The sequence below is a fragment of the Prionailurus viverrinus genome, chromosome B1 (genome assembly GCF_022837055.1).
Source record: "Prionailurus viverrinus isolate Anna chromosome B1, UM_Priviv_1.0, whole genome shotgun sequence".
In the NCBI taxonomy this organism is placed as follows: Eukaryota; Metazoa; Chordata; class Mammalia; order Carnivora; family Felidae; genus Prionailurus; species Prionailurus viverrinus.
This window is the reverse complement of record NC_062564.1, coordinates 103,571,170-103,588,595: the sequence shown is the minus strand read 5'-3', so window position 1 is coordinate 103,588,595 and position 17,426 is coordinate 103,571,170. Positions and strand designations below refer to the sequence as shown.

The following is a 17,426-nucleotide window of genomic DNA, read 5'->3' as shown; positions in this document are numbered from 1 at the left end:
GTAATGAGGCAGATTATTCAAATGGGGTTGACAGAAGAAAAAATTCAACTTTAACATCAGCTTCTCTGAATTTTTTACATTTACAGATAGGTTACTTCCTATGAAGTAATAACAATACACAGCAACAACAATAATACAATTGCTTAATTCTTTGGTGTATTGCATCAAAAGTCCTTGTAAATGGCCTTGCTCAGAGCAAAACAGTCAACAAATCAGTTCCAGGGACATACTTCCCAGCCCTTTGTTCCATAACATCCTCTCCCCCATTGCTAATATATTACTGACAATGCATGCTTCAGAAATTAGAATTCCTGCATGTATCCTATATTTACTGACATCGCCATGAACTGTCCCAGCTCTTTACCTTCATTAGTTTATTTAACCTTCTACAGGAAAAGAGATGTGTTATGCACGGGTGGCCCCTCGGCTAAGCTAGCTCCAGCTGGCTGAACTAAATTTAGACCCAGATAGGTTAGGCAGTGCCCACAGCCCTATGTTGCCGATATATATAGAAGCTTAGAGAAAGCCTCCTTTACTCTTCTGTCCACTTGGTGACATGGAATGAGGTTGGGTGAGTGGGGAAGAGGAAGGAGAAGTGCATCAGCAAATTGCTAGGTGGTGCCATCCATATGTGGCGGTAGATGAGCAGATCTGGCTCTTCAGAGATTATGATCACTGCACAGTATTTCCCTTTAAAACTGCCCTCATTGTTCAAAGGCCTGGAAACCAGCAGCTACGGAGTAACAGCGTGGCTGCTACCATTTGCTGAAAAGGTCCAGGGTTTGGGTTAATAGTGTTTTCAAAATAAATCACGTCTACATGAAGTTCTCTGGACCAGTGCTAATTAAATCTCACCAAAAAGGTTAATTAGTAAGTCCTTCTTTTAACCGTATGATCTTGGACAAGCCATTCAACCCATTTGAAATTTAATTCCCTCTTTCATAAAGTGGAAGTTGGGCTAGCCGATGTATATTCTCTTATCAAGCTTTAAAATTACATAATTCTAATGAAAATAAATGCAATAATTTTGGACACATTTTGAATAGGAAGACTTCCAAAACCATCCAGAGGAGCATGAACAATGGGCCTTGTGTTCTCCACATGATCATGTCACTTTCCACTTCTCACCTGCTGTTTGAGAACTTCCATTTCTGTTCTCATCTCCTTATGTCTGCACTCCAGTTCAGATTTTCCCAAACAATCCTCCGGAAATGAAGAACACTCGATTTTCAAGGCATCTTGAAGAGCCTAGGTTATAAGATAAGCACACCGTTGAACTGAGAGTTACCACATCTTATGAATTCTATGATTATTAGAATTATATCAAATGCCCCCCCCCACAAGAAAGAACTCCATTTTGATGCCCCTTTTATGACTGAATTACTTTTCTTCCTTCTCATTTTCTAGCATATGATTTTTTTTTCAGAATCTGTATTTTCTCCATGATGATGCTTATGTTATTCAACTGTCATTGTTATTAAGGAGGGCTTCCGATACTGATGTCAGGGATGTCCTGCTCCACCAAGCCAACTATGAAAAGAAAACATATCAATAGCCCTTTTTCAGATTTCCTGCTTCAATCAAAAGCAGACTCTATCAATAATGTTCAAACATTAGAGTATCAGAATCAGCTGGAGAGGTAGCAAATCCTTGGGCACCTTCCCCAGAGATCCTGAAATAGTTGATCTAAGGAGATGGTCTAAGAATCTGCAATCCTCAAAAGCTGACGCTGCTGGTTCCAGATGACATTTTGAGTGATACTGTGTTCTACAGCCCTGCTCCCAATGGGAGAGAAGAAAACCCACAGAAATGTGAACATGTGCAGATCACTATTCCTTAGATCTATTGTACTGTCCTCCTCAGTATACCATGCCCTGGCTTAGCCACAGTCATATTTATTCTCCAATAAAACATGCATGAACTCACTATAGGGTGCAGAGAAGCTCTACTTTCTTGACATTCAGTACAACTTATTGGCTTTACTGTAGGGTGAGGAGATGAAGGAAACAAGAGTCTCTTAGACAACCATCATTATTCACTAGACCATAATACCTTACATATCCTATACTTTGTCAGATCATATAGAATACATTCTCTCTATCCTGAAGACCTTGGTTCATGATCCAGTTCAATAAAACGGCCGCCAAAATTATGACACAACACACCTCATCCTGGTGTGGTCTCAGAGCCCACATACGATATGACTACTTGCTCATTATCAAATGATCCCTTTATACAAACAGAAAAGTTTTGCTTTCAGAACTCCAAGACTTCACTTCCTCTGAATTTCTTTAGTAGCTTCAATGACGTTCGTTCGGTGGTACTATTTGTAACTTACTTTCCTGCATTACTGTACAATATGATCATAAAAGTAGGAAAAACAAAACAAAGTTATGGTCTTAAATATTGTAGGCAGGCTAGGAATTTCCTAATAGAATGTGTTTATAGTCTATGGATACTGTCTAGCCTAATGTAAATATCATTTTTTATGAAGTTGCAAGAGAAACAAGAACTTTTTTCTTTCTCCAAGAAGAATTTAAAGAAACAATAAAAGTTGTTTCATAATTTATGTTTTGTTAGAACTTGTTGTTAAGCTACATGGTTTTAAGAAGTAGTATATTAGTTACAATTTTTAAAAGTGGAGAAAGTCTAGGATGGGGTGAGCCAAATGAGTTAAAGACAATCAACTATGCCGATTTCATATTCTACACCTATGAACAGACTATTTTTGTGGGTGTTGTTATATTTGAATTTCCTGGTCTACCTTTCATGCTATTCAGGCTTCTAGAAAATTTTCAAATGAGTCATAACTGAAAGGTGAGTTTAATAGACATTTATTCCATCTTGGGGTTTTTTAACTTCCTTGAACAAATACCTGTAACCTATTCCAGAATAGTAATTTACTATCAGCACAGGCATACTAAACAGATCTACCCATCTCACAATGGTGAGATGTTGGACAAATCAATTTTGCCCATGGGTGGCATTGGCTGACAAGCCTCAGGTAATTTCTCTCACTTTGGTTAAACATCTGGCTTCTCTTTAAGAACTCAATGAAAACAATGCCCTTGGGTATTTCCTTCAAAGCAAATAAGCCGAATTGAGTACACAGAGTTGTGTGAACTTCTGAAAACCATATGTTAATTACTAAGCTGATATGCTACAAATTTCTGCTGTGGTGAATGGGTCAGCAGGGGGTCTGCTAGTGCAAGCAGGGTGGGCCCTGAATTCCAGCTGTGATGGAGGGTGTGCAAAATCAACTACCCAAATGAACGTTTTAAGTAACTTTTATTTATTCCTGTGCTAAGAGAAGAAACAATCCACAGTGTATGTATGAATAGTAATTGCTTACGTTTCCTTAGATACTAATACATTCACTAAATGAGAAAAAAACCTTTCATAGCTCATCACTTTCTATCTATGCTTTTTAAATGATATTTTAAGGTATAGATGTAGTGGAAGTACATCTGGCTTGAAGTATCCTTTTATTACCTTTTTTTCACTACTCATAAGTAATGTGTTATGCCTGCTAAAGCATGAATCTTGGGGGGCGCCTGGGTGGCTCAGTCGGTTAAGCGTCCGACTTCAGCTCAGGTCATGATCTCACAGCTCGTGAGTTCAAGCCCCGCGTCGGGCTCTGTGCTGACAGCTCAGAGCCTGGAGCCTGTTTCAGATTCTGTGTCTCCCTCTCTCTCTCTGACCCTCCCCAGTTCATGCTCTGTCTCTCTGTGTCTCAAAAGTAAATAAACGTTAAAAAAAAAAAAAATTAAAAAAAAAAAAGCATGAATCTTGGGGCCAGAATTGGCTACTGAACATATTATGTACCAGCTAAATTATTTAATTAATTTATCCATTCAATAAATATTTAAGAACATACTGTGAGCAATGCCCTTTTGTTGGCATCCAGAACACAGGAATGAAAAAATTAGAAAAACTTAGGCTACATTATGTTGTATTTGTGAGTCCATTCCTCCAAATAAATGCATATTAAAATTATGTTTCCTACCTGCATTCTTACAAAGATGAATATATTTCATATTAATATGAAAATGTTTTTTTGACTTAAAGGTCCATTTTTTTTTCAGATTTTGAGAGAAATTAAACATATTAATAGGCCACTAAAAGTATTATGAGCCCTCAATACTGTGCCTACTATGCCAAATAGAGAAGTCGATTGTGCAGTCCTACCCTCATGGAGCTTACAATCAAGATTGGGAGACAGGAAACAAATAGGGTAATTAATATGAGACATTAAATATATATTAGATAGCAATAAATTCCAACGAAACATTAAAATAGGAATATCAGAGACAGAATATGTAATTTTAATTAGGGTAGCCAGAAAAATCCTCTTTGAGAAGGTGACATTTGCATAAAGGCCTGAATTTTACTCAAATTAATTTCTCTCATTTTCTCAATTTTACTATAATCACAAGAGTTAAAAATTTTTTACTAACTTTGAAAATATTAGACTATAAATACAGAGACACAAAAATTAAGGGTACACATAGGAGCAAAAAACAGAGTTCATGGCTGTTCTAATTTCTATAGGGGGTATATTCTTGTATCAACATTTACAGAAATGAATTAGAGAGCAGAAGAAAACTTATCAAATAACATATCACAGATGGGAAAGATTTCAAGCATAATCCCAACATTAGTTCCTCTAATTCATCTGTGGAGGATTTCCAACAGAGGATAAAAGGGAAAATTTATTTGCTCTAAATTTGTATCTCTGAACACTGTTTCCTCTCATAGAGGATAGAGAAGTGCATTGTTTATGATGTTAGTCTCTACTTTCCCATTTTCTCCTGACCAGTAACTTGCCCCACAAACAGATCAAATGCAGGGTCACATTTGTAAAGCATTCTGTCAACCATACAGGCACATACTCAACCCTTTGGGGATCTTTAAATGATCCTCTGAACACTAAAAAGATACACAGTCCAGACTAAAATATACACAGTCCGAAAAGCACAGGCACTGACCACTTTTTCAAGGCCAATCACCCACTCTTGTTTTGGAAGGCAATTTCTATTACTTAGGTCAAGAGATATCTAACTTGAGAGATCAATATCTTGACTCAAACATGTACTACCAGTGCTCCTATGGTCCACATCTGATGTGGCCCTTTGAAAAACCAACAGCAAAGGATTTAATTGCTAACTTGAATAAGTGAGCAATCCCTTCCCCAGGGAAATTAAGCTATCTGTCCATAAAACTCTCTCTCTCTCTCTCTCTCTCTCTCTCTCTCTCTCTCTCTCTCACACACACACACACACACACACACACACACACAAATGCACAAATTCTCTAGAGTCATCCTTTGGCAGCACTCCACAGGTAGCCCCTTCGAATAGTTAAGTTGAAGCCAAGGCACTTAACCACTTGTGTTTTTCTAACACACCTACCTCCATTCCTCCCCCTCATCCCCCAGACCCCACACCCTAATTAAAAATGAGTTTTAGACTTCTTCTCTGGAAGGCCACCATATCAGCCTTGGGGCTGGCCTTTAGCATGATTCCATATAGTCTGCATCATACCCAGCTCCATAGTGATGATTTTAAAGAGCAGCCTGTTTCCTCAGGAAACTTTTGTGGTTGACCAAGAGATATGCTATTGTTCCCAAACACCCACTTGCTTTACGTGGTTCTTTGAACTAAAAAAAAAAAGTTCTTACTGTCTTCTGAAGTTACTCCTCATTTCTCTTTTTCATGATGATTTTTTGCAGGGACATGTATTCCTTAAAGCCTTGGCTGAAAGATGCAGCTACGAGTGACTTATAAAATTACAGAGAAGCTCCTGTGCAGGCTCCCAAGACCAGGAGCTGTACTGCTGCACAGATTGTGTTGTGACTCTCAGTTAGGAATGTGCTCTTTCTACAGGGACCTTTCCTTCCAGCTGCCCAGATTGACCTGGACTGGTACCTTATTGAGGCGCTTTATTTCACATTCATACTGTTCCTTCTTCTTGCTCGCAAGAGTGTTTTTTTCCTTCAAAAGCTTATTTTCTTTCTTCAATTCATGTAATTCTTCACTTAGGCTCTCCTTTTCCTTCTGAAATAAACAGCAAGAAAACAAAACCGAAATCAATAAAATTCAGATGAGATAATGTTGTAGGAATACTTCTGAAATACAATAAAAACAGAACCTGCTAGATTTTCACTTAACGTTCCTTTAAATTTTTTTTTAATATTTATTTACTTTTGAGCGAGAGAGAGAGAGAGAGAGAGAGAGAGAGAGAGAGACAGAGCATAAGAAGGGGACGGACAGAGAGAGAGGGAGACACAGAATCTGAAGCAGGCTCCAGGCTCTGAGCTGTCAGCACAGAGCTCAAGGAGGGGCTTGAACTCATGAACCGAACTGTGAGAGCATAACCTGAGCAGAAGTTGGATGTTTAACCAATTGAGCCACCCAGGCGCCCCTTGACATTCCATTTAAGCAATATTCTTTGGTTGGAGGACAGGGTTCAGATAGAAAAAAATATTTCTTTGCTCCTTAGTGCTACTAAGTAAGTTTCATGACCCCAGAAAAAGCTCAAAATCCTCAGTCCTCACTTTCAAGGGTCAAATGGGTTCAGAGAATAAGCAAGTTCCCATGTACTGTTACAGAGTGATGGGTAAGCGATTTAGTAAAAGTAAGTAAAGTTCTACAAAGAAAAAAAAAGTATGATTGCAATAAAAAATATGAAATATCTGAAAGACCAATCCTGCCTGCATCATTCTGAACTGGAGGGAGAAGAGGATAAAACTTCAGGCAAATAAGACCCTTCACTACAGATAATTACTCAGAGCACTGTATTGTTGTGTTCATTGCTTTGAAAAGGGAGAGATCAACAAGTCCAAGTGCCATCACTCCTCCATGTTTCCGATTACCTTCAAGAAGTCCTTTGTTTTACATAACTGAAGCAAGGTTAGTTGACAATATCTATCTTCTAATTCTTAATTTTATATTTTAGATAGTAAATTTTTTGTGGAGTGAATTGCATTTTTTTTAAGTTTTATTTATTTTTAAAGAAGGAGGGGTGCCTGGGTAGCTCGGTCGGTTAAGCATCCGACTTCGGCTCAGGTCATGATCTCACGGTCCGTGAGTTCGAGCCCCGCGTCGGGCTCTGTGCTGACAGCTCAGAGCCTGGAGCCTGTTTCAGATTCTGTGTCTCCCTCTCTCTCTGCTCCTCCCCTGTTCATGCTCTGTCTCTCTCTGTCTCAAAAATAAATAAACGTTAAAAAAAAAAATTTAAAAAAAAAGGAGAGCAAGCTCACGTGAGCATGGTGGGGAGGGGCAGAGAGAGGGAGAGAGAGTGAGAATCCCGAGCAAAAACCACGCTGTCAACGCAGAACCCAATGTGGGGTCAATCCCACTAAACTTGAGATCATCACCTGAGCTGAAATCAAGAGTCAGACACTTAATGACTGAATCACCTAGGCACTCCTGGAATGAACTGAATTCTTAATGGCACTGAAACTTTAACCTAATAAACAAACATCCCGGAATTTAAGTAAATCAAGATGAGAAAATAGCTAACACACATGTTATAATATGTTGTTTTAGTAATTAATATTTCCCAAAACAATAATTAGATTTAAGATATCTATGTGGGGTGCCTGAGTGGTTTAGTCTGTTAAGCATCCAACTTCAGCTCAGGTCATGATCTCACCATTTCGGAGTTCAAGCCCCCTGTCGGGTTCTGTGTTGACAGTTCAGAGCCTGGAGCCTGCTTCAGATTCTGTCTCCCTCTCTCTCTCTGCCCTTCCCCACGTTCACCATCTCTCTCTCTCTCTCAAAAATAAATAAATGTTAAAAAGTTTTTTAAAAAAAGATATCTACGTGAGGTGATTTTTTTTTTAAATGAAAACATTCCTATTTGCTTTCACTTAAATAGAGTGGGCTTATATACACTTAGAAAATGAGCCAATCATTTTCTAATTTGACATAATCTAAAAGTGACTTCAAATTATAAATGGTTCCAACTTCATGAGGGAACAATTATCATGATTCCTGGTCAGAAAAAGGAAGGGACTGCAACAAGGTCAGAAGGGAGTTGCTAAACCTTGTTTGTTTTCCTCTGACTCACTGGGACAGGGAGAACCTTATCGAGGTAAGAAAATCTACACCAACGGCTGTCTGCATTGATTTCAGCTATTGCCTTAAGATTGGTGCACGTGTTAAAATACAGCCAATGCTTCATGATATCTGTCACAAGGCTACACCTGAGACTATTTACACTTATTTTTTCTTAACATACATAAAAAAAATGTGCATCCATTAGGGCTTAAGATTTTCCTCCCATTTTCTATAATATCCATTAAGCCCCATAACTAAGAGTGAAACCGAGAGTATTTTAGAAGACTGTCACCTTAATGGCCACCATCTTGCTCTCAGTGGGGATTAATGGAGATTTCAAATTTGGAGGCTGGGTTCAAATCCCATTTTCCCAGGTACTAGGTTGGCAAGCTTGGCAAGTCCTGGAACCTCTTCACATCTCAGCTTTAAAATGGCAAAAATAGGGGGCATCTGGGTGGCTCAGAGGGTTTAGGGTGGGGCTCCTGATCTCAGCTCAGGTCATGATCTCCCGATTCCTGGGATTGAGACCCATTATCAGGCTTTGCATTGACAGTGCGGAGCCTGCTTGGGATTCTCTTTCTCTCTCCCTGTCTCTCTCTCCCTCCCCCCACCCCCCACTCTGCCCCCACTCACACTGTCTCGGTCTCTCTCAAAATATATAAATAAGCTAAAAAAAAAAAATTGCAGAAATACCATTTCCCTCACAGATGGGCTGAGAATGTTAAGTGAAATCGTGAAGGTGAGGCAGTTTTTTAAACGTTTTATTTTTTATGATTACAAACGCAATACCTATTTGTAAAACTATGTAAGCTCAAAAGCAGCTGTACAAACACAAGGTAGTGTCCCATTATTATTAACACTTGAAATAAAAACTGTATCTGAGTAAAAGCAAAAGGGTAAATTTAATCTCCTAGGCTGAAATGCTCTAGAAAGATGGCACCAAACCTATGGATCAGCACTCTCTGCGGGTAGAGCCTGGCACGCAAAGGCCTGCTTATTTGGACAACAAAGGAGGACGCAAGCTGGGCATCTCCTTCCTTCAGTTCGCAGAGAATCGGCCCGGGGACTTGCGTAACCCATCCGCTCCTACGCACACCACTCTCCGCCCACCACTCTCCGCCCACCACTCTCCGCCGAGCGTGCTCAGGCCCCGGGGCCAGGAAGGTCTTCTCCCTGAGCCCCGCCCACCTCCTCGAGCTGCAGCCGCTGGCGGGTTTGGTCGTGCAGCCGGTCGCTCTCTCTCTGACTTTGAAGCCGCTCCTTCTCCTGCGAGCTGAGGAACCTTTCTGCGGCGTCCAGTTTCATTTTCAGCTCTGCGACCTGAGGAAGTCGTATACACAGTGTGGCAGACACCACTTCTGAAATTCACACCCCCTCCCACCCCCGGATTTATTCCCCCACCCCGTGCACGCAGGGACGGACACGCCCCCACTCCTGGGCGGCCCCTAAGAGAGGTTCTATTTCCCACCAGCCTTAGCAAAGGTCAGGACCTGTGCACTTAAGGAAGAGCTTCCCCTACCGGTAAAAGTAAACACCGAAACAGCCTTAAGCCCCTTCCCTCCTTTCTCCAAACCACACCACTTCCGAGAGAATAAAGATTTAGATCTTAGACGGGGACGCTTCTGAGCCTGTCATTCTATTCCTAACTCTCAAAATGTGCCTTGCCTGACCTGAAAAGGGCAGCATGGGGTTAGGGGGTGAGTGAATTTGCCTGGGCCAGAGAAAAACAGACATGGCTTTTAACTCCTCAGTTATCTGCAATGCTTGACGCCCTGCGAAATGCCAAGCTAGTTCTCAGAGCGATGACGGTCCAGTAAGAGAGGCCTTAGAAAAGGGTGTTTTAGCAAAGATGGGAATTATGCCCACTGTTAACCAAGGGTCTTCACACACCTGCAGGCCGTTCTTCCTGAGCAGCTTACACATTTTCTCTGGGACCATGTTCTTTAAAATTTGGAGACCCCAAAGCTGCCCCAGACTGAATATAACAGGCCTGCTGTAGTGGGAGCATTATCCTGCACTTACTAAATTTAATGCTTCAGTGTATCAAAATGGGGAAGAAGAGAGCAATACTGCTCTGTTACTCACTTGTGGTCAGGTTTCTTAATTCTGAATTATTTAGGGGAATTTACTTTCTCCTTTTCTCTATTTTTGAACGTGGAATAATTTAAATTACAAATTGACTTTGACCTATTAAAAGATATTCTCTCCAAAAAGTTCTTTCTCATCAAAGCAAAAGATTCTTGACAGAGAATATGCTGTAGGGGGAAGAGGGAATGCCCCACTTCCCCTCACACTGTCACTGTTACCATTGTTCATTTCTTTATCTGTGGAAATAGCTTATGCCAACTAATTAAAGAATTGGAGAAATGGCCTTGTATAAAACAGTATGAACTTTAAGCCATATCCTACCTCACATATAACTTTGTGTATTTGTGGCTGCTAGTAACAAATCCAAAACAGGTTATTCCATGAGCTATGATGAATGTGCATAAGAACTCTAGAGACATCGCCAGAGGCTAAAGGCTATTTTTAGTACCTTTTTTTTTTGTCATGCTCAAGATAATTCACTGATATCTTTCACTAATCTTCAGTACCAAGAGACCAATAATGCACTCAGCACCTTCTCCCTACCCCCCCCCCATCATTTTTTCAACAGTTGGCTAGCCACATGTCTCCTTAAGCTGAAACCAGTGAGAATCTTCACAGACTTGGTCCCCCAGCTTACTGATCTAAAGCAAATACTAAACAGAGAGGTGTTTACCTTTCGTTCATATAACTCTTTCATACTTCTAAATTGCTGATCCCATTGCTGGTTAACTTCCAGGAGCTGAAATTATTAAAATTTGGTGAATCAATATGGATTTCTGCCCATTTGGAAATTTGGCCAAAATGAAATCACTTTTGGGGGGCTAGTAAGATTTGCAAGTACGGTTGAACACAGTATTCCTTCCACCAAGTTCTTGTAGGGCTGGGACGATTGAATTGAGCACACTCCCTCTTTTCATAACTGGCTAACATATGAAAAACCATTTAGCCTTACGTATATCTTGACTAGTCAGCTGAACTGTTATTAGAACTTTCAACTTTGCTTGTTATTTGAAATTTTCATCTTTGTTTAATACAATCAAAATCCAGTAAAACTTTGGGAGTATTGATGGTTTTCTGTAAGATTTATTAATATATGAGGGTCTTTTTTCAAACCTTTCCATATTTTTCTGTGTGCTTACACTGATTATTATAATTAAATATTTCTTCTACCTTTTCTTTTTTTAAAAAAAATTTGTTTTTCAACGTTTATTTATTTTTGGGACAGAGAGAGACAGAGCATGAATGGGCGAGGGGCAGAGAGAGAGGGAGACACAGAATCGGAAACAGGCTCCAGGCTCTGAGCCATCAGCCCAGAGCCCAACGCGGGGCTCGAACTCACGGACCGTGAGATCGTGACCTGGCTGAAGTTGGACGCTCAACCGACTGCGCCACCCAGGCGCCCCTCTTCTACCTTTTCTAAAGCAGAATTTATATTAATAAATTCCAAATCCCGATAACTTACCATCATGTGCTTGCAATATTGTGCTTTTTAAAATCAACACATGACTTGTAATGTATATGTAATGAATGGATAATATCACCGTTTTGAAATTATAGATTTTCAAGGAATAATAGTTTTGTCATAAGAATATTTAGAAATAATTTAGGCTGCAATTTAGAAGCTTTAAAATTATGTGCTAATCAAAAGGAAGAAAAAAACCTATGTCCTGTGTTTTAGTTTTCTTGTAAGGGAAGCCTGTAACTTCCTACATCAAGAGAAATTCCAACACTTTCAATATGGGACAGATTGAGAAGATAGTTACAGCCACTAAAAGGAAGCAACATATTCTCCTAATTATAAAACAAAATATCTAATCCAGACACCCAGTCCCTAGGTAAATCTTATGCTGGAAATAGCTATGGGTATTTAGTATAGACTATATATTATATTATTATATAAAGATATCTGTTGGCATTTTAAGGATTAACATTTCTATGCCATGGTAACATTACCCTGCTATAGTTCAATAATTTTCCAGAAGGATACAATATTTTATGTAATATCAAAGAGGAGTAGAAGACACCATACAGAAGAACATGAAGGATAAAACATATACAATGGTTTAGGAAACTAATTTAAAATTGACAACATACACAGTGTTAAAATTGTTACACTTTTCCCTTCTTCATCTTCAAGAAGAATAAAGAGGTTCTAACATTCATTAAACTCAGAAAAACAGAACTCATAATAATATCCATCACATTCCTAATGGCATTTTATAAACAACAAAAAAAAATTTTTTTCAATAATGCTCCTTAACCCCTATGTGGCTGGATACCCAGTTCATGAAATCATAGCACCTAAGTCAATTACACCTAAAGCCTTTGACAGTTTGAGTTTCAAGGTATGTCAAGTTGCAAGGCATAAGGCACAGGTGATAAGCTCACATAGTCCATGTGGAGGAAACATCTAAGTTTTGAGAAAAATTAAGATAATTATTAGATTTATGACTGTCATTTTTCACTCATTTACACAAACACTGAAAGACTGGGTAAGAGAAATGTAGGTGAATAAGAAAAAAGTACTTCCTCTCAAAATAATGCAGTCCAAAATCCTAGAGATAAATATTGTGACCCAATAACAAAAATAAAAGACTCTAGACTCTATTTTATTCTCAGCATTAACTCATGATACATGTTGCTTCAGCTAATATTTGTAAATTACCTCTTTTCTCTGTTTTTCCAAGCACCTTATCTTTTGTTCAAGAGAACTTGTCAAGTTCTTTCTGCTTGATGATTGATCATGCTTAAAACAAACAAACAAAAACAAAAACAAAAAAAAAGAGAAATTGTGAAACAAAATCTTCTATAAAATAAGCAGGAGAAATGTTGTCCTTCACAAACTCTATGCATTTGGCTAACTCTCCTATGGTGATTTATAAAAATATCTTATTCTAGGGGTAACAATCCTCACACCATTATTCCTTCATAGAGACCTGTTGACGAAGAAGCATTATATTTGAAATTCCTTTATATGAATTAATTAACAAAATAATTCTCTAATAAATTATAAATGTATACATTAGTCAAACAAGAAATTAGGATTTTATGAGTTTGGATTTCAATCCTTTTCCCAAAAAATGGAAATTCAGAGTATAATGCTTATGGAAATCAGGTAAGTTTCATGGATACATTTTGGGTATTTACATAGTAATAAACATTTCTAAAATGTCATTTCTGTAGACACGTCCATATCTGAAGAGTGGCCCTGACAAAAGTCAGAGGAATGACAGAATCATCAAGAAAAACAGACAAAGACATAAAACTAAAAGGCAGCAAATCCATTCTAAGACTGTAATGAACTAGCTACCTCAGTGTCCTTCATACAATTATGTTATACAGAGATTGACATAGATTATCTGGTATTGTGCAATTTTAACCAGCCCTTTGAATAAAGCCAGTAGGTTATAAGTTTAAATAATAAATCATTGGCACAACGAAAAAGTTAACCATCTTTCTTTTCAGTTTTTTTTCCCCCTCAGTGTTGGGGGTATTTATTTAAAGAAAGCACAAATGCTCTGGAAACTGTGGGCCATCTGTCTAAATGGACCACCAACAAAGCTCACTTAAGTGCTGTTTTCTCTATAGTAACTCAATAGTCTTATTACCATCTCATCTCTGAGTCATATAAACAGTACAACAAATCTGGTGATGAGGGTAGTCCTAAATCTGCTACTTAGTTTCAAGCTCAATAGTTATGGAAATTAATTAAAGATATTCATGAACAATTAAATATTTTCAAAACATGTTGGCTTTTGCCAAAAGCACTTACAGGGAGTGTTCTTTTACAATCATCATGGGGTTTCAAGGACTCTTTTCATTAGAAATGATTTATAAAACTATTTTTCTATCTTTTCTCTGCTTACCTATGTCTCACTCAATATTTTAGGGCTGGATCATATGTTACATCTTTATAGAAGCTGCCCTTAGTTTTCTTAGCTTCTTCCTAGACCCATGTACAGTTAAGACCTTATTTTATTTTATTTTATTGTTAATTTTTATTAATGTTTACTTATTTTTGAGATAGAGAGACAGAGCATAAGCAGGGGAGGGGCAGAAAGGGAGGGAGACAGAATCTGAAGCAGGCTCCAAGCTCTGAGCTGTTGGCACGGAGCCTGATGTGGGGTTTAAACTCAGGAGCTGTGAGATCATGACCTGAGCTGAAGTCGGACACTCAACTGATTGAGCCACCCAGGTGCCCCTAAGACCTCATTTTAAAAGATATTCTTCCATGTGTCTATAAATTCAGAATTATTCTATTTGCTTCTGACCTCAAGAAGCTGGTTTGTCTGAGTTCCAGAAGTAACATCAAAATCCAGGTGACAGATATGTTGGGTCTTAAAATTGGGCTTTCCCTTTTTTAGGAAGTCTAGACTCATTCTGGATCAGAACAGATTGAATATTAGGTACCTTTGATCTGGAAAATGCTGTGAGCCAACTGTATGTTGTGTAACCTGAGCTCAGCAAAGCAGAGATACAGTGAGACCAGATTCCAGATCAGTGGTTCTTACTATAAGAACGCATAGAAGTCACTATGGAAGCGTGCAAAATGTAGGCCACCACAAACACTGAAAAAGAATTTCTGAAAAGGGAATCGTAGCGTCTCCATTTTTTTTTTTTAATAGACTTTATTTTTTTAGAGCAGTTTTAGGTTCACAAGAAAATCTAGCGGAAGGTGACAGAGTTTTCCCATATGCTTTCTACCCCCACACCTACACCTTTATCAACATCTCCCACCAGAGTGTTACATTTGTTACAATTGATGAATAGTTACTGACACATCACCCAAATCCATAGTTTACTTTAGGGTTCATTCTTAGTGTTGTACATTCTATGAGTTTGAACAAATGTTTAATGACATTATAGTATCATATAGGATAGTTTCACTGCCCTAAAAATCCTCTGTGCTCAGCATATTTATCCCTTCTCTACTTTAAATAAATTTCAGAGGTTTTAGTGATTCACACTAAAGTTCAAGGTTCTCCTATTTCAGACCTTTCTTGGGAACACAGATTTGGGGTCCTTAAAAAGTTCCCTTGCTATTTGTGATAGAGACAAAAAAAATCTGTGTCTAGCAAACATTTGTATGATTTAGCCTTCGGGGAATCCAGATTAAGATTAAGTTAATTATATACTGTGCATTTTTTTTTTTTTTTTTTGCCATATATAACTTTCTCTGGAAAGAAATAGTAAAACTTTTGGACTTTGATTTTTTATTTGTAAATAAGAGTTACTGAAAAGCTAGATACTAAATCTGCAAGTGAGAGAGAGAAAGCACAGTAATAAGAATTGTTTAAAAGCCATAAATGTATCACCAGGAGTTTCTCTGGAGATTAATCAACGTTTATTTTACTATGGTTCATATGTCTCAGGTATGTATTAAAATGGAACAAAGTCAATCAAACACAAAATTTGGGGAAATTTTTCATTTGTATTTGCTTTGCTTTCCAGTTGCTAATGAAGGTATCTGATGTTTCAATAAACACAAAGATTTTTAGTCATTAGTTCTACTAAGGGCCCCACTTACAGAACAATTATTCCTTATATGGTGCAATGTGTGTTTAAAGTGTCTGGGCATTTCTTTCTCATTTACCATAACACCTGGACCAACTTCTAAGATATTCAAATCCTGACACGCTAAATTAAGTATCTAAAGAACAAAAGAGTTCCCTTAATTTGCTATTATATCTTGGCTTATCTCTAAATACAACTTTAAGAAAGAACATTCATTCATTCATTCATTCATTCAGTCATTCAGTTGGGTAAGTGTTGCAGTAACCAGTAACCAAACAAAAACTATGGTATTCATTGTAGACCCGTAAATATTTTACTAGGGATACTTTATTGCTATATTGTATTCTATTTCCAACTGTACAAATATTCTTTTTGAAATTTATATTGAACCAAATTTCTTTAAATCAAGAGCAAAATATGGAGCCCACAGAACCGGGGAGCTGTAGGGCCTTTGCACAGGATTTAATCTCACTTTGTAAAAGAAGAAATGGAGCTCAGAGGGATCAAAGAAAATGCAACAGTCACCCAGATACTTTTTCCTCCTTAAATAACATTGATTAAAGACAAAGCAAAGGGGTGCCTGGATGGCTCAGTCCGTTGAGCATCCGACTTCAGCTTAGGTCATGATCCCCCTGTTAGTGATCTTGAGCCCCAGGTCGGGCTCTGTGCCGACAGCTCTGAGCCTGGAGCCTGCTTCAGATTTTACTTCTCCCTCTCTCTCTCTCTCTCTCTCTCTCTCTCTCTCTACCACTCCCAGGCTTGTGTTCTCTCTCTCTCTCTCTCTCTCTCTCTCAAAAATAAATAAATAAACATTAAAAAAAGTTTAAAAAAAATACAGAGCAGCTATTATCTAAAGAAAGCAAAGTAGCCATTTCTACTCTTATCCATCATTGCATAATTAACCATTAAAAATGCAATTGATGCTATATATGGTCAATTCATCCCCTAAAGATGTATTCTTACCTCTCCGTGCTCCGAAGAACTTTCTGCAGCACTCATTCTAGTTGTGCCCTGTAGGCAATATGCCATGGAAGCTGTTTTTCCTGGAGTCTTGGAAGACAGAAGGAAAAAGAGAAAGAAAATGTCTCTTGTGGTATCTTTTAAAGTGAAACCAAATATACAAAATTTTTAAAAGACCGCACTGTTAACTCATGGTGGAAAATAACAGCAATTGTTTTTCATTAAAAGTGAACAGAAGTGACTCTGTATATGAATTACACAGAATAAGGTTATAAGCACAGCATCTGTGATTTTAACTTTTCTTCTCTTCCAAATAGGGATTTCCCAGGATGTCTCAAGTAGGCAGGCTGTGACTAAGGGAGAGGCCGATTAGCCTCACTATGGTATGTAAATTGTCATTCTTCCTTTACTGGCAGTTTCTCCCACTGGAGGAGGAAGTTACCACAGAAAGCCCGGGCAAACCAAGTCTTTCCTCAGTAGCCAGACTGCCATAACTTCATTGTATTTCCCAGAGAGTTAGGTAACTATTGACTTTTTGACAACTCGATTACTTGCTTCCCTGAAGGCAAGATTTTCTGGCAATGCCTTCTAACTGTGAGCTTAGCTGTGTGGAACTTAATGAGTCATACGTAATTCTGTACGTGCTACTAATTCCTATGGAACTAAAAGAGAAAATTCATTAGAGCAAAAATGGGCATTGTTTGGAAAGCTAATGTTTTATACTGGCAGAAAGTTTAAACTTGGTTCTCAAGTTTAAGACTGTCTTGATGGTAATTTGTTAAGTCCAGATTTCTCCATGAT

The 17,426-nt window shown here is 38.3% G+C and overlaps 1 protein-coding gene across 3 annotated transcripts in view; it reads right to left on the bottom strand.

Moving 5' to 3' along the window:
* TNIP3 (TNFAIP3 interacting protein 3) overlaps nt 1-17,426 on the bottom strand; it is a 92,655-nt gene that overhangs the window by 20,231 nt on the left and 54,998 nt on the right. For 2 of the 3 annotated variants that reach the window (XM_047857124.1, XM_047857123.1), the window contains 6 exons: nt 16,629-16,715; nt 12,817-12,897; nt 10,825-10,890; nt 9,252-9,383; nt 5,928-6,056; nt 1,129-1,248 (listed from right to left, as the gene is read on the bottom strand). In XM_047857124.1, the coding sequence (XP_047713080.1) occupies nt 1,129-1,248; nt 5,928-6,056; nt 9,252-9,383; nt 10,825-10,890; nt 12,817-12,897; nt 16,629-16,715 (615 nt within the window). The remainder of the gene's footprint in view (nt 1-1,128; nt 1,249-5,927; nt 6,057-9,251; nt 9,384-10,824; nt 10,891-12,816; nt 12,898-16,628; nt 16,716-17,426) is intronic. The other variant, XM_047857125.1, reaches the window with a different exon arrangement.